The 24,206-nt window shown below is 39.9% G+C and overlaps 1 protein-coding gene across 1 annotated transcript in view; it reads left to right on the top strand.

Moving 5' to 3' along the window:
• Positions 1 to 4,258: 4,258 nt before the first annotated feature.
• LOC122541793 (annexin A4-like) overlaps positions 4,259 to 24,206 on the top strand; it is a 53,745-nt gene continuing 33,797 nt past the window's right edge. The window contains exons 1-5 of the mRNA XM_043678776.1: positions 4,259 to 4,509; positions 8,126 to 8,207; positions 15,004 to 15,098; positions 16,417 to 16,530; positions 20,042 to 20,132. Coding sequence (XP_043534711.1) covers positions 4,486 to 4,509; positions 8,126 to 8,207; positions 15,004 to 15,098; positions 16,417 to 16,530; positions 20,042 to 20,132 — 406 coding nt within the window. The 5' untranslated portion in view covers positions 4,259 to 4,485. The remainder of the gene's footprint in view (positions 4,510 to 8,125; positions 8,208 to 15,003; positions 15,099 to 16,416; positions 16,531 to 20,041; positions 20,133 to 24,206) is intronic.

Here is a 24,206-nt window from a genome sequence, read left to right as displayed (position 1 = left end):
GCTGCATCATTGGGTGTTGGAAGATCTTTTCCAGGATCAAGGACCCTGGGAGAGGAATCCTGTTAAGAGCTGCTGACCAGTGAGAGACTGGCAGTACCACAGGAGAGTCCATTTCTGCTGTAGGTATGATATCCATCCACAGCATCATACCTTCTTCACCCAAGTGACAGTGGAATGATGGCAGGTAGAGTAGTTTACAGGAGAGGGAAGGGGCTCACCATCAAGTGCAAGGGGTTGGTTCTTTCTGGGGTCTCCCCTTCCTGATAGCCAGTCCCTCAATTAGACATTGTACTTTTGAATAAGGGACCTGCCAAGGCAACTACAAGTACCTGCCAACTGTTTTTTCACCATGATCCCTGTATGGCAAAGCCCCTGTCCACTGCTGGGTCAATAATACTAGTGGCAAATACAATAAGAACCTTACATAGGCACTAATTATCCTTTGAGGCCCTTTAGTAGACATTAGTTGCCCACTTAAGTGCTTCAATTGATGACAAGGTGGGCAACCCACCCACACATCTTCACATCATTAAATTAAAAGCAGCCGAGGTGGGAAGGCACTTGGGTTCCCACACTGAAAAATCTCACAGTCAGAGTTATACAGCATGGAAACAGACCCTTCAGTACAACTTATCCATGTGGAACAGATATCCTAAGTTGATCTATGCCTTTTAAATGTTGTAAATGTACCAGTCTCTACCACTTCCTCTGTGGCCCTCTATGTTGAACCAATGGGTTCCATAGTAAATAAGACTGGCTGCTCTAATGCGGAAGAGTAAAAAGCCCAAGAAATCTCCTGAATGTGACTGAAAGAACCCAGTGGTATAGGAATCCTACATATTATTATTATCTTCCACAACTGTCCAGTTGTTCTTCTACTGCAGGTTTTGAACTCCAACTCTAGCACTTTGCTTAAATCATGTAAGATTTCCCTTGGATAACAGAATCTTAATACAAATTGCTTTTTCATAAATTGCACAAAGGAGCAGGAAGCCAGTTGATTGACTAGGTACTACTTGATTCTCCTCAGTCATGCGTCACATCTAACCATCTCCCATGCAGGCTCATGCTCTACCTCTCTTACAACTTCAAGCATCATTTTCCCTCAATTGTCACTTACCCAAACTCCCCAACTATCTGTGCATGTCCTCTGCACTTGCCCTCCAAGCTGCCTGCTGATCCTCTGTCTGCATGTGCATACAGAAAAACTCTTAATGGCCAAGACCATGCAGTCATCTCCAGCCTGGTGCTGGAAGAGGTGTGGGGTCTCTGCCAGTCCTCTGAGCACTAGTGTTTCTACCTCCACTCTAATCTAGCTAAAGTGACCATTGAGGCATCAACATCTGACTGGTGGAGAGGGCAGAAGGCAGCCTTGCCAATGTATCCACTGAAGGATCTGTGGTATCTTCCTCTGAGATGGAGAATACAATGTCTTATGCTGCTGCTCTCTTAAGGGTGGAGACTGTACAGATACCACTGAAATCAACAGGACATAAAAAAGAGAACAGTTTATGAAACAGGTATAGATGCATGGACATATTTAATTTGATTTAATGTAATTTATTGTTGTCAGATGTACAGTGAAAAGTTTTGTTCAGTATGAGGATATACAGATCATAAAGTGATTGAACAGAATGAATTATACAAAGTTACAGTTACACAGGAGATTGTTCAAAAGCAAAATCAACATTTGGAGATGCTGGTGTTGGACTGGGGTGTACAAAGTTAAAAATCACAACATTAGGTTATAGTCCAACAGGTTTAATTGGAAACACAAGCTTTTGGAGCGCTGCTCCTTCATCCACAACCTAGTGCTTCCAATTAAACCTGTTGGACTATAACCTGGTATTGTGTGATTTTTAACTAAAATCAACATTAGATTTGAAATTTGAGAGGTCTATTCATCAGTCTGACAACAGTTGAGAAGAAGCTGTTCTTGAATTTGTTTATTGAATGTGTGTTTAAGCTTTTGTACCTTCTGCCTGACAGATGAAGCTATAAGTGATCATAACTGGGGTGGGGAGGGGTCTTTGATGATGTTGGCTGCTATTCCGCAGCAACATGAAGTATAGAGTCACTGGATGGGAGGTTGGCTTGCATGATGGTCTGGGCTGTGTACACAACTTTCAATAGTTTCTTATACTCCAAGCTGTTATGCACCCAGATAGAATGTTTTCTTTGGTGCATCTGTAAAGGTTGGTGAGGGTCCTTATGAACATGTTAAGAATACCTTCACTTTGGCAGTTGTGGGAGAGCAGAACAGCAATTGTCAATGATCCTTATTTGGTTGCCAAAATTTGAGGATTTTGGTATCACTACACGAGTGGTTAGAGTCCTCTTCAGCTCAGGCAAGGATCCTCTCCTTGTAAAGAATGTCAGGCACCCCACCAGCTATCTTAGCTTCCTCTACCCTGAAGTGATGAAGGGCTTACGCCCAAAACATCGATTCTCCTGCTCCTCAGATACTGCCTGATCTGCTGTGCTTTTTCAGCACCACACTCTTGACTCTGATCTCCAGCATCTGCAGTCCTCACTTTCTCCTCCCTGTAGTGGACTCTTTTTTCCAGGAATGAGATCAAGTGAGGAATTGAGTGAGATGAAAGTGGATGGTGCAGCTATTACTGCTGGTACAGGTGAGGAAAGGTGTCCAGAGTGAGTGGATAACTCAGACCACACAAGATTAGTGGTGCAGGGAATTGGATGGGTGGGTGGGAGTGAGCGAGCGATTTTATTGCAGGCATTGGTGAGAATGGTAGAGCAACAGCCTTACTGGGAGGTGGCTGCTGTAGCACAATTAGTAAGTATAACATATCTGAGAGAAGGTAGTGGCATTTATTATCACAGAACAATGAAGGTCATTGTCATTTCTGAATTCAACAGCGTGGCACTGACCTGGATGTCAACTTAAGGCAAAACTGGCAGAGTGTGGTGCTGCGGTTTTTTCTGGCAGTCTGGAAGAAAGACATTTGCCCTGTCCTGCACCACCCCATCCAGGAGGATCTAAAGTTCCCTGTGGGCAAAATCAGGAGCTAAACTGTTAGCCCTCCAGGGCAACTCTTTGGAAACAGAAATGTGCAGTGTGGCTCTGAACTGCCAGTGCCTGACAGTGTACAACTGCAGGTGAAACATGCCACCTCTGGGATAGCCCAGCAATGGCAAGTGCTTTGGGGAGACAATGACCTAGTGGTATTATCTCTGGACTGTTAATCCAGAGAACCAGGTAATGTTCTGGGGACACGAGTTTGATGATAGAATTTGAATTCAAAAATACCTAGAGTTAAGAGTCTAGTGGCGACCATAAGTTGATTGTGGGAAAAACCCATTTGATTCACTAATGTCCTTTGGGGAAGGTAACTGCCATCCTTACCTGGTCTGGCCTACATGTGACTCCAGACCCCCAGCAATGTGGTTGACTCTTAACTACCCTCTGGTCAATTAGGGATGGGTAATAATGCCATCATCCCATGAATGATTAAAAAAAGCTAATGTGGTGCATTTAGGTGAACAGTCTGGGAGCCATCAGTGAGAGAAACCTAACAAACATGCCAAAATTGACACTGAGCTGATTTCTTTGGTAAAATTCAGCCTAACGACCTCTATTTTGACCCAAAATACTGAACTTCCCACCCAGTCGAGAGACCTGATTCTGCCACTTTGTATGAAATGGTGGCTCAGTGGTTAGTACTGCTGACCTACAGCACCAGGGGTCTGGGTTTGATTCCACCTCAGTTGACTGTGTAGAGTTTGTACATTATCCGCTGTCTGCATGGGTGTGCTCTAGTTTCCTCCCACAGTCCAGAGTTGTGCAGTTTAGGTGGGTTAGCCATGCTAAATTGACCATGGTGTCCAGGGATGTGCAGGCTAGGTTGGGTTAGTCATGGGAAATGCAGAGTTACAGGCATAGGATGGGAGGGTGGGGTGCTCTTCGAAGGGTCGGTGTGAACTTAATAGGCCGAATGGTCTGCTTCCTCACTGTAGGATTCTGTCAACAGCAGCCGCTGGGTGATTGCTCATACACTTCCGGAAAAACGGTTATTTCCCAACTTCAGGAATAGGTCCTGCTCGGGATCAGAGATTGCACCCTGGCTCCCGACCAGTCGTTTAGCCTGCTTTGATTATTTCTGCAGACTGCTTGTCTTGACTTTCGGGCAGGATGGAAGCAAACCCTGTATATCCATTAAGAAAGACTCCATCAGGGCGGGTCTCACTGCGGAGGCGACCTGCCTTTTCATTGGCGCATTGGAAGATGCTGCCAAACAGGACTGGTAGCTCCTGGAACGCCTCCTTTAGGCAAGAGAAGCCAGTCTGGACAAAATTGTATGGCCACACCTATACACACCTATTCATCAGTTTTCATTAAAAGGAATCCTCAAATCAATCGCCAGATCGTGTTTCTTACTAAGACAGCGAAAGCAGAGAGGTGGGCTTACCCTGTATCTTCTGTGCAAATTTTCTATAAACAAAAACACTTCTAATTTCGAAATTATGGCTGCTAAGGGCGTATACAATGTAAGTAAATGGCATGGTTATTTTTTTTTCGGGCGCTTTACAAATTCAGATGCATTGCGTTTGAAGTGCACGACGGAAAAAAAACATGTTTCACACCTTAGGGTTTGTTCATTTCTTCTGGTGCCCCAGTTTGGTATCTCTTAGCCATCTCGTGTAAGTCACCAATGCTATCTCAAATGGCAAATGATCTAAATTCAGCCGATTTCTCGCAGATGGATTGGAATATAAACTGGGAAGCCATCGACACCTTCTCTCTCCCTTATATTAACATTGACACTTTTTGTAAATTTGTGCACAGTTAGTAGCTAACGGCTGAGTAAGACAGAACCCCTCTGAAGACCAGTATTATATCATTGTGAGGAGCAGTGTGCTGTGAATTTACAGTTTCAGAAATACCTGCGATAAATTACACTTGGTTTCTGGGCGTGGTCAAGTTGCTCCCAAATTGGGAAGTACAAGAGTATTTCAGCTTCGGTTTTAACTACATAGCACCGAATCGCGATTTTTTTTTCCCCATACGCTAGGGATTTCTTTCGCCCTCGTGGGTGAATGGCTGCAATTTCATCCAGAAAATGGTGTGGCCCCTTTCTAATGTCCATGGGCAGAACTTCCTGATTGAACAGTTGTTCATTCTGTCACACCCAGTTTCCAAAAGAAAACAGGAACGTGATTGTTATACAGACTATTTCCGCACAGTTATCGAGACAGTTAATATAGTATATTGTCCAGATACAAGTCTTCACATCAATATTACCATACAACAACACTATTTTGGTATGATCTGGAGGGTGCTAAATGCTCCAGTAACTAATGTAACACCATAGTTAGAACGTTTACGAAATGCTAGGGTACTATACAAATGCAACAAAAGTTCTTAGAATGTTCGCAATGCTGAGGTGTGATACTTTAACTGTTTGTCTTTGGAGCTCTATAACAATGAGAGACAAAGATAGGAGATACTACCTTAAATGATCTGGCCAATTGAATAAATTAATTATTCCCTTATTTAAGAATTGAAATGATCTCCCCACTTGGCTTATATTTCTGAATTGAAATTGACTCCAACTCTTGAAGCTTACTGTGATAAACAGAAGCAGTTTATTTGCCCCAAAAGTACAAATGTTACCACACTAAGAGCAAGGGGGAAAAAGGGGAACGACAAACCTGTTATAGGGGCATTACTAGAACATAGAACATAGAATATAGAACAATACAACACAGAACAGACCCTTCGGCCCACGATGTTGTGCCGAACATTTGTGCTAGCTTAAGCACCTATCCATGTACCTATCCAATTGCCGCTTAAAGGTCACCAAAGATTCTGACTCTGCCACTCCCACAGACAGCGCATTCCATGCCCCCACCACTCTCTGGGTAAAGAATCTACCCCTGACATCCCCCCTATACCTTCCACCCTTCACCTTAAATTTATGTCCCCTTGTAACACTCTTGTAACCTGCCATAAACAATGTCAGAAATGGACACTGATAAAAATGGGCAGCCATCGTGGATTTGCAACCTGTAACCCTGCATTTCCCATGGCTAATCCACATAGCCTGCACATTTCTGCACACTATGGACAATTTAGCATGGACAATCCACTTAACCTGCACATCTTTGGACTGTGGGAGGAAACCGGAGGACCTGCAGAAACAGGGGAATGCGCAAACTCCATAAAGACGGTCACTTGAGGGTGGAATCAAACCTGGATTCCTGGCGCTGAGGGGCAGCAGTGCTAACCACAGAGCCACTGTGCTGCCCACTTGGAGCAAATATAGTATAGTAAAGATAAGAATAATAGATGAATAGAGCTTCATGTGAGGTAGTTTGCAGGCAGCAGAGTTTTGAATGACCAAATTTCTGAAAGTAGGAGAGGCTGCTAGGAGTACATTGCAATTGTTTGATGTAATAAAAGGATGGCTGAGAGATCAGTGACAAATAAATGAGCAGAGTCCAGTGCTGCAGTGGAGATAGAAAAGGGCAGGTCTTGATGGTACACCCATTCTATGGATATAAACTAATCTCAGAGTCAAATACGACACTGAGATTACAGATTCCCTGTATAAAATAGTTCTGAGGAAAGGGCTGGAATTGATGTCTAGGGCATAGCATTGTGGCAGACACTGAAAAGAATACTCAGTCTTCAGTTGGAGTTATGCACCAATGGGAGAAGTAATTGCGGGTAACTGTCTGCCTTTAACTGGATAGGTAAGAATTGAACAAGTAACAGCAATCCATGGCAGTTTATTGAGGAGAAATATGGGAGGAAAATAGTGTCAAAGATGCAGACACTGAGAAGGATAAAGATATATATTTCAGAGCTACATAGGATGTGTTCTGTGATTTTTGATACCGTGGTCAGGATAGAAACCTGATTGGGTAACTCATGGACTGCAGCAGTTCAAAAAGGCAATTCACCACCACCTTCTCAACTGGGGATGAGCAATAAATGCTGGCCCAGCCAGCAACACAATCATCCCATGAAACGATATAATTAAAAAGATATAAAGTTACACAAAAGATTTGTGCTGATTGGGAGCATGTTTAGAATGTTGGGGAGAAAATAAACAGTAATTGATGAGTACGATGGAAGTGAGGATGGGCTTTAATTTTCAAGGTCAGGAAGAATAGTGAAAGCAGCAAATGTTTTCTCCAGAACCACCACCTCACACCATGTCAGGGCCAAAACTGGACATGGTCTTTAACTGTGGCCATCTCAAAATCTTGCAAAGGATAATATTCCTGGACTAATTTAAGCAAAGAATATAACTTGAAGTCTTACCCATCTTCACAACGATCTGGTCATGCTGGTTATAGATTAATAAATAATCACTGCCCAGCCATTCTCTCACCATAACCTTTTATTTTCACCATAGTTTTAAATAAAGACCAAATGGCAGATTTAAGGGGATTAATCTATTTTGAATATTATGGTTGAAAGATGGGAACAAAACTTTTTAAATTTTCTTTAATCAATCACGGGATGAAGGCATCACTGGCTAGGCAGCATTTATTGCCCATCCTTAATTGCTCAGAGGGCAGTTAAGAGTCAATCACTTTGCTGTGGGTGTGGAGTCACACATAGGCCAGACCAGGTAAGGATGGCATTTTCCCTAAAGGACATTAGTAAACCAGATGGGTTTTTCTGACAATCAGCAAAGATTTATGTTCATCATTAGACTCTTATATTTATTGAATTCAAATTCCACCATCTGCTATGGCAGGATTTGAACCCAAGTCCCCAGAACATTATCTGGGTCTCTGGATTAACAATCCAGTAATAATATCTCTAGGCCATCACCTAGGTGATGAAGAGGAAAAATCCTCATAACTTGTAATTTTTTGAGAGACAAGTCCTTGGAAAGTTCTAAAATACAGTCCTATTGGACTCAAAACATTTATCTCGACAGATGCTGCCAGACGTACAGAGTTTCTCCAACATCCTGTGGTTGTTTCAAGTTTCCAGTATCCATTTTGCTTTTATCCTCAAAATGTGTAACTCTTATGAAATTTGTGCAAAATGATCCATTGTTGAATGTTTCCATCTGAATCATCTTAAATTTCTTAATGAAATGATTGGTAAAATATTGTAACTATATTGTTCTTCCTTGTGCAGCCAAGAGCCACTGTCAAACCATATCCTGGCTTTAATGCATACCATGATGCAGAAAATCTTCGCAGTGCTATGAAAGGACTAGGTAACTGAAATTTTTCAATAAATGTCTCTATTGCTATTGCATGATGGAACTGAGAGAACTGCATTGAGTAGCTGAAATGGAGTGGAGCAGGATGTCTGAGCCGAGCTCCTAGCTCCTTTTCCATAAGCGCCATCTAATTTAGTTGCTTAAAGTCATTATGAATAGTTGTTGGTCCCATGTATATATAGTGCCCTTCCTTGATCTGTAAACTTTATCAATTTGATGCCATTGAATTCTGCTAGTAAAGTTCTGGATATTCACTCTCTGTGAATGAGGGGGAGATAGTTATGATTGAAGATTATTTTTCTTTGAAAGGAAAGAAACACCTTTAAAATTGCAAAACACAGAAAGATAATGGATGCATTCTTGCTACATTCTTGTCTAAATTGATTTCCACAAAGATCCTTGACCCACTTAAGAATTTCAATGCTGCTGTTTGCTTATGCACCAGATAGATACGATTTAAGTCATGCTGCTGTGTTGAATGTGTCAACTAGGAAATCTCCCTGTACAGAAGATCTTTAGATCCAGAGAAAAAATATTCAATTATAGCTATTTAGAAAATGAAGTAATTTTTAAAAAATAGTGATAGTGTTTTTTTAAAAACATGGCTAAAACCAAAGGAGATGAACCATATTTAATATGCCGGCTTGGATATAATTTGCAAAAATGAAATCCCACTGGGATAGAAATGGCGCATTGCCAACAAATGAGAATGGTCTACTGTCTGTTGGAGCTGATCCTATTGTTGTGTCTCATGGTTAGTGTGCCTTTCAGACCAGCTCATGATGTCATTGCTGCATCAAGTAATCTGAGGGTATGTTTTAAAAAAATTCTCAAGGTCAGGATCGTAGGAGAGTAGTCTGACACAGAACAAACGACCAAGAGGCGAGTCTGCTAGAATATGGGCATTTTATTCCCCGCAGCGTCGCCACAACCAACGGGTCTGGCTTATACTCACTCTACATGTTACCGGAACTGGGAGCCGTCAGTTCTCGTAGAGCGGTTGCCAACAACCCACGCTCGGCGGTTAAACGTAACCCCGGAGCAGACTCACCGAACTGGAGACTTTTCCAGCTGATATACTCTTTTCCAGATATAAACATTCATGTGAACAGCAGAGCAAGGCTAAAAAACACATTCCATTCTGGTTACATACAGATAAGAAGATTCACACGGGGAGGTGTGTAATAAGATTCACACGGGACTAAGCAACACCTCCATTCCGGTTAGATTCACACATGTATTGGGACATAATTTTTAACCGTTTCACCACATTCCACTGCTTGGCCCAATACATGTGTTACATTATGATTCACACATGTATTGGGACATAATTTTACACCACAGGGTATAAATGTCTCCTCTGTCATCTTTTTATGTTGCTTTGTGTCACTTAACGTGAGTCCAGACACTTGTGCCTGTAGATGTAATTATTGAATATAATAGTTACCTGTCATATGTGTCTAGCGAATTCATCCATAGCTAGTGTAATATTGAATATAAGATAATGCAAGCATTGCCTCACCAGATGTAACACACTTATGGAGGCAACGTCGCTTCACTAATGGCCAAATGTTGCCTTCTCCATCAAAAGAATTGGCTCCTTGTAAGCACAAGGAAGACACACATTAAAATGAAGTTGTAGATTTTGAGAGCTATGTTATGGGTGGATTTATTTAATGCTTGCCTCAAATCAAATATAACAAGCTGTTAAAATGTAACTCCTATTTTTTTTTTGTTTGCCCCAGAAAGTTTTAAGAGGCATGTACACCTGGTTTCTTTTGTAAAAGTCTATTTACTTCATCATTGGGTTATGACAGCTTTGATGAAATAAAGAGGCGTTTCCCTGATTTAAATACAATATCTCCTTTGTCTGCATTTCTCACTGCAATTGTAGAATTTCCAGAATTTAGAATTAAAGCATTAAAAGATGTTGGGTGGAGATCAGTTCTATTTCATTTAACAAAGTGACGTTGAGATTCCCATATTTAGAAGTAAACCACAGTTAATCTATTCACAAGTTTATTTAGACCAGTTGTTTATGTCATCTAATTCTTAGCACTATTTTCCATTGGGTTACATATGCATGGACTTGCTTTACTGTAGTAATTGATAGATAATCTGCACTGTCCATGTTAGAACAGGTAAAAGTTAGAGGACAGAGATGAGGTATAGAATTAATTATTACAAGGCATTCAAGGCATTTAAGAACACAAAATCCAGTTTCTAATGCATGTCTCAGTATATCCTGTGTTTATAGAGTTTTAATTTTTCAATGATTGCAGCATATAATGAATTTTATTTTCAATATAGGAAGATAAAACTAATGTAAACTAAAAGCTTACTTTTACTGGTAACAGAAAGTGAATACTGAAAACACAACCAATCCTTTGTCAATTATTTTGCTAACTATCATTCTAATAGTTTCAATTGTTTAAAATATTTATGGTGCACTTAACTATTCAAATGCTTCACTTCTAGCTTCATGCATTAAGATTTTTAAAAGGAATTTGGAGTGCTTCAATTCCAATCTCTTGTGTACTTCCTATTTGCTATGTCCCTTCATTGGTAGACAGAGCCTAAGCTCTGGAATTCTGCTCTCTAATCCTCTCCACCTCCAAACCCCTCTCTCCTCTTAAGATGCTCCTTTAGATCTACATCTGTGACCTTGTCACTGATCTAATATCTCCTCCTTGGGCTCATTGTCAAATTTTGTCTGATTATTCCCATAAAACACCTTTTTTGTATGTGTTGCTACTCTACAGATGCTGTATAGGTGTAAGGAGTTAGAGATCAGTTTGATCCGCGCATCAAGAAAGAGGCAAGTTAATATTCCAGCCAGAACCTAACATTTTGCATCAACAACACTGAGTTCTGAAACTACTTAAATTGTTATTTGTCTCTGGTTACCATGGAAGGAATGCAATGATGATACCTTTTTGTATTCTGTGTATCTTGTAAATATTTTCTGTTCACAAGTTAACATGATGCACCTGGAATCATATCCTCAATGAAAGGAGCTGAACATTTCAGAATTTTATTCGAGCTAAAATAACTTGTCAGCATTTCAACCTTGAAAATACTTGTGACCAGTTCAAGAGGAGAGTTTTTTCTTGACAGACAGGAAAAGGGACATAGGATTTTAAGAAGTCTAACATTGCATTAAATGTAATGTCAAGAATCAGAATTTTCTGGGTTCTCCCTGTTCTATAATAAGTTTCTTTGGTGTAGCATTTGCAATCTCCTCGTGACTTTTGTTATGATACGGAGACAGACAAATCAATATTTCTACTTCTGTATTTACAATACAGCACAATTAACCTGTCAAAGGCCCCAAATAGTCACTCCAATGGTTCTAAGCAGACTTTTGAAAAACCAATCCCAGAGAAAATTAATTTCTGGACAATCATTTTGTATCTTAAACAAAAGACTTAACCACTGATTAAATAAAAATGATATTAGCAGAGAGTAAATTAAACAACACGGTAAGTTGATTAATGTCTACATTTTAAATTTGAATCGCATTGTTTCAAGCCCTCATTCACACAAAAGACAGAAAAGGTAAACACAGTTAAATTAAATTTTAAAAATAACAAAACTGGCCAGATTACTAAAACATCCTTCATGATATGTTGATTCACAAGCATAAATATGGACTTCTTAGCTATTTTTCTTGAAACGTTGATAAGGGCCACCCTCTCAGTTCACTCAGGTAAAGGCAGCAATACTTCTAACTCGGTTTTCTGCTCTCTGGGTTTCTGGAAGTTGGTGTATCAAATTAGGCAAGGAACTTTCAAACCTTCATGCTGTCTCAGCAACATTCCAGGGCCATCATTCAGAAAACATAGTTCAAGAAAAAAATACCTTAATTCTGGTTCTGCCATCTTAGGCTAATCAACTCCTCCATTATCTTGTGGGAAGCCTTCCTCGTTTAAGGATGTAAATTTTTCTTTTGTTTCTAAGTGTGAGGCAGGCATGTTAGGTGGTGACAAACTTGCCACCCCACTGGCAAGAGAACCCATCCAATCACCTGCCAGTCAGTTCATTTTAAGCATTGATGGGCACATATTTCCCCTTTTCACTGACTTCCACTGATGACCTAGGTTGCCAGAAGCTGCCAGTATTCAGAAGCCAGCAGCTTCTGGGTCTTAGGGATAGTCAGTCAGGGCCTACTCCTGAAGAGATCCAGCAAAGAGAATGTTAGTTTTGTACTTTTTTTTTCAATGAGGCCTCAATTACCATTCAACAACTGCCATTTGCTTGAACTAAGGGCATCTTTCAGACTTGCTAGAACCAATTCCCAGGTACTGACCTCATTAATGCCAACTTCTGTTTCACCACAGTGCCCTTCTCGGGTTGCTGCGTCTGTAGAACCTTTTAATCAAGGCTCATCCTGCAATTAGCCTCCGAAGCAAGCAAAGCTTGTTTGGTCTGTTCTTCCCCTTTTAACATGGGCTGTCCTAAACCTCACCAGTCATTTCCAGCTCATAATTCAAAATTGCTAAAAATGAAAATTCAGTGGGGGTTCTAACACCATAAAGCCACTTTTACTGTTAGCTCCACTTTGGTGTGTTGCCCCTCCTTTCCTGCAGTTAAGTGAGTAAATATTGAATATCCTTACTGTTTGGGTTAACAAACGCTTTCCCCATTGCACTTTTGAGTATTAAAGACATGTTGGATCTTAACTTAGCTTTACTGATGTAATTTTATTTTTAGAAGTGTTTAGTCAGTTTCTTTTTAGTTTTTAAAATTCACAAATATGATGCAAAGCTTAGCCTTGGAGAAGGCTAGAAGCGATATCACATTCCAGTTAACATCTGCACCAAGAACTATATTTTGTAATACATTGCAAGATTTGATCTACAATGGAGCTTAATTTAAAATGCTCATTTGCACAGATACATTTATCAAAAGAATACAATTTTTCAAATATCCTAAACTGTTTTATTTGTATATTGTATAACTCCGTATTTCATTACTTTGTAAGTGAAATTACCATCCTACATTTTGCTATTCCGTGACCTCTAAAACAAAGCGTTCTTCAGAAAAGAAAATTGTCTTCTTAATTCCCCTCCCTGTAAGCTACACAAATAAAAAATCTTGTTTTGATGTTACTGCTGCTACCATAAATCAATGACCCGAGCAGATGGTTTACTCAAATTCCCAGCCTAAAAAGCAAACAAATTCTCTCATGTGTGGCTTTCACCCTGAATAAACTCAGAAAAGTACTGTATTTTGTTTGAAGTATTTTGCAATATTCTTCGTAAATCTTTCCTTTATTATATCAGATGTGACTTGCCTGGCAATTCTCTCACCTCTTGAATGCTGTACTGAGGGAAAACTGCACCATTGGAAGTACCTTGTTCAGAAGGGACATTAAAGGGAGGTTCTGTCTTTCGTGTCAAATGGTGTATTGGGTCCAATGGCAATGCAAGTCCTGGTGAACTGGCTAACAGCTGTTGCTCATACAATATCATTTAGCAATTCTCACATGGATCTTTGTGGGAGCTTCCTGTGCACAGATTGCCTACAGTGTTTCCTGTGTTACATAAGTGACTACATTTCAGGATATAAGCTTCATCCCAGGACTTGATAGCCACAGAAGGTGTGTTCATACTCTGATTTATGAAATTGTAAATCCTTCCAACATGCCTAAGGCAGGAGCCAGGAATGGGAGAGCATGTCAGCCAACTATCTGTCAAATCAGATAACCTCAGGTTTCATCATATTCTAGGAATGGAAAACTGCACAATCATTCTATGTGCTTGCTTCATCTTCCACATGTTTCTAGATGCAGGAAACCTTCCTAGTTTAAGGATGTAAATTTCCCTCTTTTGTTTTTCCATCTAAGCGTCGGGGTGTCAAGCATGTCATCCCCCACTGGCAAGAGAACTCATCCAATCACCTGCCAGCCAGCTCATTTTAAGCATTGATGGGTGTACGTAGGTGTATCTCCTCCTATCACTGATGTCCACTGATGACGCAGGTCACCAGAAGCTGCCAGTGTTCAGAAACCAGCAGCTTTTGGGTTCTAGGGCCTACTCCTCGAGATCCAGTAGCGAGAATGTATGTTTTTTTTTCATTTCGATCTGTGGGGTACGGTTTGTGGTGAGAGTGTTCCAAACAGATTGGATGCAGGGACAGGAGGATCACTTATCAAGACCACCCCTTTGCCACCCCTTCCCTGCCTCCATTCATGCCTCTAGTTTCCCCTACTTAAAATTTCATGACTACTTCATAGCCTTAATTGCTTGCAAGTCAATAGAACTCCCCAGTGGACCTGCTCATCCAGCACAAAATTGTTGATGTGGTGAGAAGGGTTTAAGTTTTCCTCTAGGACCAACTCGCTTCATTATTTTCCCTACTCTTTACTTCCAGGAAATGGGAAAATTAAGCCCTAAGTGTATTAGAACATCCCTTCACTTTATCGTTCTCTTTGATAACTGTTACTCAATGAAGAGAACATGATTCCTAAATATACAAAGGACTATTTCTAGTTCATGCAGCCATCCCATTTTATCTTTCCATTCTCTATCTATCCATACACGAGGGCAAATTGGTTCCATGGGTACTTATGTCACCAGATGCTGTCATTTTGTTTGGAAAGTCTGAGCAGGAACACCTGGTGGATGAGTTGCCATCAATGGCAAACATCACCTTTCCATGAAGATCAATGATGAAGCCTGGGGAAAAAAAGTCCCCATTGCAAGTCTATTGCTTCAATGGTATATCTGTAAAAAAAAAAGTAATTGGAATTTTTAATATGATGCTAATTTCCTTGTTAATTCACCAGGAACTGATGAAGATGAAATTATCGATATTTTGACAACTCGCACCAATCTTCAACGACAGAAAATAATTGAAGCATTTAAAGCAAGTTATGATCAGGTAATGAACATCACTTAACACTTTCTAGGCACTTACGTGCTTGAGAGAAAAAAACATTATTTCTGACTGTATAAAGATAACTTTGTCCAATAGATGGATGAAGTTTTTTAAAATCAGAATTGCTACCTTCCTAACAGATCAGAAACATCAATAGAAAGTGGAGTTTAAATACTATAGTGCATGCTTTGTTTAATCTTTTCTTTAAAATATGGATTTATTTTGTCAATGAAACAAATACGTTGTCCTTACAATGAAGTATAACAACTGATGTCTATTTAACCTAATTACATTACGCCATGCAAAAGCAGGAAGTCTATTATCCTTTAGTTAGGAACAATCCTATATTAGATGGTGAGATAAATTTAGGATAGGGTAAGGTCTTGTAGGAAGTTGAGATTTTGAAGATTGGCTTTCAACTACACAATATCTTAATATGGGTCAGCAAGCACAGGATAAACTTGACATTGTTAGGACATGGCCAACATGAAGTTTTTGGATGGCCTTCAGTTTACAGACAATAAAGTATAAGAGGTCAGCTGGTCGTTGTAATAGTCAAGGGGGAGGAGATAGCCGAGTGATATTATTGCTGGACTATTAATCCTGAGTCTCAGCTAATGTTCTGGGGACCCGGATTTAAATCCTGCCACGGCAGATGGTGGAATTTGAATTCAATTTAAAACCTGAAATTAAGAGTCTTATGATGACGATATGTCAATTGTCAGAAAACCCATCTAGGGAATCTCCAAATCATCTAGGGAATGTCCTTTAGGGAAGGAAACTGCCATCCTTACCTGGTCTGGCCTACATCTAACTCCAGACTCACAGTAATGTGGTTGACTCTTAACCACCCTCTGGGCAATTAGGGATGGGCAATGAATGCTGGCCTGGCCAGCAACATCTTCATCCCTTGAATGAATAAAGAAAGTCTAGAGGTGACAAAGACATTAATGAAGGTTTTAGCAAGAGCAGCAGAAATGTTATGGTGCTGAATGTAATAGATCTTAGCAATGGCACAGCTGTGCTTGAAGTCCAGTTTCCAGCTGTCAAGAGGTTGTAGTTTAAATATACAGCAAATTGGAGGGAGAGTATGACAATGAGACTCGCATCCACCGAATCGAAAGGAGAGGGTGTTGATTGTTGTAATTCTTTGCCATAAGGTGATCACTAAGATGATTGCTACAGAAGTTGTGAAATATATTCAATTGCATCTCCACCCCATGTCCTTGAAACTCTTAAAAGCAAGTCACAACAGAACTTTGAGTACCATTCTGTACTTTTTCTATTGTGTTGAATAATGTGTAACTAAATTTTACAATAGAGCCTAATTGATGAATTGAAATCGGAGCTCGGAGGGTACTTTGAATGTGTGGCTGAAGGTCTAATGCTGACTCCTGGAAAATTTGATGCAAAGGAAATGGCAAATGCGATGGAAGTAAGTCATAGCTATCCTTTTTTTTAGTTTGGCCTTTTTAAGTACCAAAAATGTGTAAATACTGAACCAAATGCTTACTTGACAACTGCAATGCAAGATAGTATCTTCTAAGGCAACCATATCAGCAAGAAACAACCAAGCCTACAGGATAGCTGGAATAAACAGCTGAGTTTCTTACTTTCAATTATGAATCTGTGGTAAGCCATCTCCTCTTCTCCTAGTCCCCATTCCAACAGGCTGCTAGTGCTATCTGCAGTCACCAACTGCTTCCCCACCCTGTAATCCCTATAGGACTAAATTTATCCACAACCCCTACAATCCTCATAGCTAGCCCTCTTTCTCCTTTTCTTAGGCTCCTCCTGCAGCTTTATTTCTATTTGAATGACAGCCAATGCTCGGGGTCTCTTTGGATTTTTTTCTAATGTTGGTAAGGTAAAGATCCTGTTTCAGTGTCTAGGCCAACGTGCTTTTTGTGTCATCACTATTGAATGGGAAAAGCCACTGGACACTTTAGTGGCACTATTTTCACAGCAAGGATACGGCCTGCTGTTGTTGGCTGTGCTTAATGGAAGTGTGTGAACAGCAGATAAAGGTTAAAATCTGACACTGTAAAGGTCAAATAGTCTGCTAGCACTTGGTGTCTAGGTTGAACTTTGACACCAGTTGGGGCCGAATTTTCAGCTGACGTCAAAGATAGGAGTGGCTGAAATTTAGCTCCGCTGACCAATATGTCAGTTTCATGAATTTATCCTATGGATAGGTACATGAATAGGACGGATATAGAGGAATATGGGACAAATGCTGGCAAATGGGATTAGGTTAATTTATAACTGATTGGCATGGACGAGTTGGACTGAAGGGTCTGTTTACATGCTATACAGCTCTGATTGTTTCTGGGCCACACTTACACAATGAGTACCCAGTCAAATTGATGATGTGCTTCAGTTATTAATCCCAGTGAAAGGAGGCTGACTAGGATTTTTCAATTAATCTCCAGATTCATGGCAGGGACCAATGGCGCTGTCTGGAGAGGGATGCGGAGTGACAGGCTAGAAGTCCAGCAATTGCACCAGTTTTATGACCAGTTCCTAGGCCAGGGTTCTCGAATGTATTACAATACTAGGTGAGGTATTACAAATGGCCAAGTCCCTCCTGGGTGGGGAGGAATGAATCACCTCTCCTCCTTTATCCAGCAGCCCCTTCAGTTGGTTGCAATAAAATTAGTTAAAAAGGATCCCCTCCCTTGTCTCTCCGATCAAGTGTCTTTGTTTTTAGCCAATTTAATCAGTCTGTCTTGAGTTAACAAAATATTCTGCTTATAGACATTTAATGTAATATACTTCTCATGTTGAATCTGTGTGCACATGAATAAAAAAAATACAAATTGAAAGATGTATAAACTGACCTCTGGGACACTTGTGAAGTTTAGAAAGCTTGAGGAGTCAATGTTGAGATATTTGGCTTTGCAGGTGGATTAAATTCTTTAGTCCTGTTTCCTTTTAAACGTCTTGCTGACAAACTGACAGCCCTCAGAGAGAGTGGAGAGAGTCTTTTACCTGCAATGTAGGGGTGATTAGTCATTGATTCTTCATCTTTGACTTTCACAGCACAGTAGCACATAAACTAAGCTAGCACTGACATGTACCTCAGCAAACTATCATGAACCAGATTTCACAATGGCTCTTAACCCCTGAACCTGTGTACTGTTGAAAAATGCAAACATCTCTCTTGTCCAAACTGCTGCATTTATTTCTATCGCACTCCCAGTCTGAGAATCTGTCAGGAGATGACAGCTCAGTTTGTAATGCATATCTCTCTTTGCTTCTTTGACACTTTCAGGTGTGATGTTCTTAACAAGCAGTGAAATTTACATCCACAGTCATACTTTGTCTGCATCTCTTCTTTCAAAAAAATGTTCCACTTGAATACCTATGGTCATATTGATATTGAGGTTATGACCTGTGGTCATGACACGAGACCTAAAGGCATTCCCTGTCTACCTGGGTGAAAGAAAAGTTGTGAGCAACTCTGTGGAGGAATGTCTCTCTCCTGACCCCCCCCCCCCCCCACTTTGCAGTAGTACCAAATGTACTATTTTTCATTAGTTAAAGATTTTGACATTTATTTGATTTGTATTGTGGTTTATCTATCTCTCAAATGACTCTACTGTGGTCATTCTCAGTAGCCCTGACATGTGCTATTAAACCATGACTCAACTTCATTGAAGGAGGGCTTCCTTGTTGAATCACCTTTTACCTTTTAATTACCATTTCATAATCTGCTGCTACAGTCAAGCTGGAAAATTTCTAATTTGCTAACCAGCTTCAAAAGTCTAGGCACTGCCTTTAATTGGGCAGGGAATTAGTCAGTAAATGCCAATTAAAGGGACTCCACCTCTCTGAAAATCCCAACAAATGACTACTCTTTTGGAGGTAAGTTCCCATCCTGGAAATAATACAATTGTCTATTTCCTGCCCTGGGGGCAATATAACCCCTGCTTGAGATGGTAGAAAGTCAGTATGTGAGTAGAATCCTATCCTGGCATGCGATTTAGCCTGGAAAATAGGTTTAAAACAATTCTTGCATTTTCTTTATTATCTTCCTAAGATCGTAATGTGCAAATTGAGGTATATTGAAGACCCAACAGAATTATTGCTAACTGGTTACCACAAGATGAAAAATTGTGGCAAGACGTATCATAATGTTGAGCAAAGGTGAAAGGTTAAAGTTTATACACATAGTTGTGTAACATTTTTAGGATGAGGTTGTTACAGATCAGATCAATTCCCCTCAAAAATAGATCAAGGAGAAAGCTTAGACAAAGACTTTTTATTTTATTTAAAGGCAAGTGCAAGGCACTGTATTCCAAATATGATCCAATTGGTCCACGACTGGGCTTGAAGCAAAACACACTTTATTCTTACAACATAATTAAAACACAGACAAAAAAAATTGGCATAACTTTAACTCTACTGAAATGCTTAACAAAATTTTATATTATTTAACTACCAGTCATCAACTGTTCCAATATAGTAGCATCCCATCAACACATCCTTGGCAAAGGCAAATATAGCCAAACAGATTTTCCTCACATGCTATCTTTGCTCCAGTCCAGGAGAAAAGAACATGCAAAGAAACAATGTAGCAGCAGAGAGAGAACTCAAGCTTTTAGCTGCAGCAGAGAGAGAGAGCTGCATTTATCAGCTTCAACAGCAGCTCCAAACCCCTGACTGAAAGCAAAACTAAAACCCTGGCTCTGTGTGAGACTGACACCATGCACTCGTGTTTCTTGTGTCTAATTTTTTAAAAAATTCAACAAGCACAATGCTGTTTACCCACTGCTTCTGAAGCAGATATTCTGACACCACTGTGGCAACACCTCTCTGCAAGAGAAACAGCATAGAACAAATCCCTCCTAAAGGCACAGTGCCAACACAGAGTTTAATTTTCTATATTTAAATTTGATTGAGATCATGGTGTATGTGGTTAGAATTTTTTTTTTGTTTACTAGGGTGCTGGAACTGATGAGCATGTCCTAATAGAAATTCTTGCTACACGGACCACCCAACAACTTTGGGCACTTGCTGAAGCCTACCAATCAGGTAAAATATTTACTTTAATGTCTAATGTTGATAGGAGCTGTCATTGTAACTAGGTTCACTGTAAATATTCCAAGTCCATGCTTCAGATTTGAATGCTTTTCCTTCCACCAGTTCCATCCATTACCAGTTGCTGTATTTGTATTTTTCTCACCCTCATCATCTTTCTTTCTTTCTCGCCCTTCCAAATACCTTTCCCTCCAAGCCACTCACCATCCTGTTTTAAAATTCCTTCAATGTCACTGGGTCAAAATTGTGGAAAGCCTTTTTCGAGGCATTATGAGTGTACCTACACCAAATGAACTATACCACTAAGGCAACTAGGGATGGACAGTAAATCCTGGCCCAGCCAATGACACTAACATCCTGTGAGTGACTTAAAACTGAGGAACCTTTGTCACCAGAAGTCTATTATATTACTATAGTCAGCATTTGTATTTTGTAAAAATAACTTTGACTTTAGGGGCATTTGGCATGTATTTAATTCTATTGTTAAGATTATTGATTAAACGAATCTAATTATTACAAGTTCTCAATCCAGTTATAGAGTCATACAGCACGGAAATAGATTCTTCAGTCTAATCAGTCCGTGCCGACCATAATCCCAAACTAAACTAATCTCATTTGCCTCCGCTTGGCCATATCCCTATTGAAATGTATTGAAATGTATTTTAAGTGTTGTAATTGTAGCTGCATTCACCACTTCCTCTGGAAGTTCATTCCACATGCAAGTCATTCTGTGTTTAAAAAAAATTCCCCTCATGTCTTTTTTAAAATCTTTCTCTTTTCATGATAAAAATATGCCCTCTAGTTTTGAGATCTGGAAATACCCAGTTCTCCTGGTGTGAGTTATACAATTTTGGAACTAATTTGTTAAATTGCTGAGTTGGTATACTAAAGTTTAACTGTAAATGAATGGACAAGTGACAGTTCCGCTGTACTAGATCATATTTTACTGATGGATTTTACGGTTTCTTTTATAGCATTTTTTTTCTTTTAATATGCGAGGTTTCCGCTAACACTAACTATGACACACTAGATTTAGAGGAAGTTGGTAGGATATGTTCCTTTCCTGTTACTGTGTGTGCATTTGAAAGAAATGCAAAAGGCAGTGTGAAAGTTCAGAATGTGATCAAGAGGAGATACTCGCATGATTCTAGAAAATAATTCCGAATCCGAGTAAGGAATATATGACTGCTTCCTACCATCTGTGTTTTCTCTTGGAAGAATTTGGAGGATGTTGATATTGAATCCACTTAAAACCAGCTGACCTTCCATCCTTGAGGCCAAGAAATATTTCTGTACTAAATTAAAACCATGACAAAAATAGTCAAAGTTGTTCTGAGTACTTAGCTTATATATTTCAGAAGTTAGGATTTATTAACACTTGATTGCTGAAAGACAATGCCCTTTGTTGTTAAGGACAGTTTGCAAGAATTACTGTGTATTGGCAATACTTGCAAACTGTGCAGACAAGTACAAACTGAAAAGTTTAACTTTTTTTTGTTTAACAATTTCAAACGTTATTGGGTTGTTTGCAAAATCTTCTATATAAATAGCGTGTTTTTCAATTAAATTTTGTCTTTTAATTTTACAGGGTCCTTCAGTTGGTATTGACAATAGTTTAAGACTTGCCCACTTTTTAAAAATGATTTTGCCAGATTCAGCAAAACTTTATGTCTAGAAGCATAGAAACATGGAAACTAGGTGCAGGAACAGACCTTTGGAGACTGTACCACCATTCAATATGAACATCACCATTCCATATGACCACCACCATTCAATGTGCCTAGATGAAGGTCAAGTGTAATCTGAACTTCATTGGTGATATACATTTTAGATATCAATTCTTCTGTTTGTGTTAACTAATGTGAGCGTCTCAATTTTAAACAAAAAACATCTAGTGTCCCAGAAGTATGTGTTCAAGGTATTTAATTAATCAATGTCCTCTGTCTGCATATTCTTCACTATTTAATTGCATATCATGAACAGACTTCCCTCAAAACATTATAGCACACTAACAATATTTCAAACCAAACAGGCGAAGAGAAAAGGACTGCCCAATTTTTTCTGTGCACCACATGGTGGTGTGATATAATGTGTCATTGGCCTGGTAATACAAAGGCCCAGGTTAACACTCTTTGATATGGTTTTAAATGCCACTATATTGTGTGGGAATAGAATAATGGTACCATTGTTGAACTAGCAATCCAATCAATGAGAGTAAGGGGGAAAACTGGTAGTCATAGCTGGCACAAAGAAAATTGTAATGGAATTCAGTCATCTCAGCTCAAGGACATCTCTGTCATTTCCTCAGTAATGTTCCATGTCCAACCATCTTCAGCTACTTTACCTCCCCTCCATCATAAGTTCAGAAGTGAGGATGACTACACAATATTCAGCACTATTTGTGACTCCTCAGATATTGAAATAGTCCATGGCCAAATGCAATAAGACTTAGCTGATAACCAGGCTTGGGCCAAGAAGTAGCAATTAACATTTATGGCACACAAATGTCAGGCAATGACCATCTTGAACAAGAGAATCTAACATCGCCCATCAACATTAGAAGGTAACACCATTACAGAATCCCCAAATATCAACAACCTTCGGGTTACCATTGACTGGAAACTGAATTTGACTAACCACATAAACATTTGTGGCTTCAAGAGCAAGTCAGGGACCAGGAATCCTATAGTGAGTGACTCATCTCCTGACTCCCCAAAGCCTGTCTACCATCTAAAAGGCACAAGTCAGGAATGTGATGGAATACTCCCCACTTGCCTGGATGAGTGCAGTACCAACACGCTCAAGAAGCTTGACACCATCCAGGACAAAGCAGCTTGCCTGACTGGTATCAAATCCACAAGCATCCACTTCCTCCACTAATAATCAGTTTGCAGCAGTATGTACCATCTACAAGCTGCACTGGAGAAATTTCCAAAGGCTCCTATGATATCGCCTTCCGAACCCATTATCACTACTAGAAGGACAAGACAGCAGATACATGGAAACATCATCACATTTTCCTCCAAGCCAATCAACATCCTAATTTGGAAATATAGATTAGATTAGATTCCCTACAGTGTGGAAACCGGCCCTTCAGCTCAACAAGTCCTCACCGACTCTGCAAAGAGTAATCCACCCATACCCCTCTGATTAACACTACGGGCAACTTAGCATGGCCAATTCACCTAACCTGCACATCTTTAGACTGTGGGAGGAAACCGGAGCACCCAGCGGAAACCCACGCAGACACTGGGGGAATGTACAAACTCCACACAGTCGCCCAAGGCTGGAATTGGACCTGGGACCCTGGTGCTGTGAGGCAGCGGTGCTAATCACTGAGCCACCATGCCACCCCTATAGTATCGTTCGCTCAGTGTGATTGGGATAAAATCCTAGCATTCCCTTCCTCATGGATTGCAGCAATTCAAGGAGGCAGCTCACCATCACCTTGTCAAGGCCATTTAAGCTTAGGCAATAAATGCTGCCCCAGCCAGTATACCTACATCCCATGACTGAAATATATTTTTAAAGAATGCCAGTTGATGGTTCTAGCTTCTAATCCCACCACAGCAGATAGTGGAATTTGAATTCAGTAAAATCTGGAAAATATTACCTAATGATTGTGAAATGATTGTTATCCTTTTTTGAGGAAGAAAATCTACTATCCTAATATTCTAGGACCTCCAATTGACCTTTTGTACAGAAATATGGCAATTAATGACTTGCGGGGTTTAGATCAGAGTGGTGCTGGAAAAGCCCAGCAGGTCAGGCAGCATTCGAGGAGCAGGAAAATCGACATTTCGGGAAAAAGCCCTTCATCATCTATCCGTTTTATCTTGGAGATTTTTTTTCTCTTTCTAACATTCCTCTTGACATCAACAAGATCAGTATTACCCCTTTTCTCTTTCAGTCACACTTTTGTTACATATGTTGCCCTACAGAGTATGTATATAATATTCAATGGGCAGACTGTTTTCAAAATAATCTTTTTATAGAATTTTTTCCCCCAAAGTATATGACCAGTAAAACTCCATATCTATTACTTCTACCGGAGCCAGTATTTCCAGA

This window comes from Chiloscyllium plagiosum, chromosome 38, assembly GCF_004010195.1.
Source record: "Chiloscyllium plagiosum isolate BGI_BamShark_2017 chromosome 38, ASM401019v2, whole genome shotgun sequence".
NCBI classification, from domain to species: Eukaryota; Metazoa; Chordata; class Chondrichthyes; order Orectolobiformes; family Hemiscylliidae; genus Chiloscyllium; species Chiloscyllium plagiosum.
Note: the sequence above shows the minus strand (reverse complement) of the source record. Positions and strands in the feature narration are given on the sequence as shown.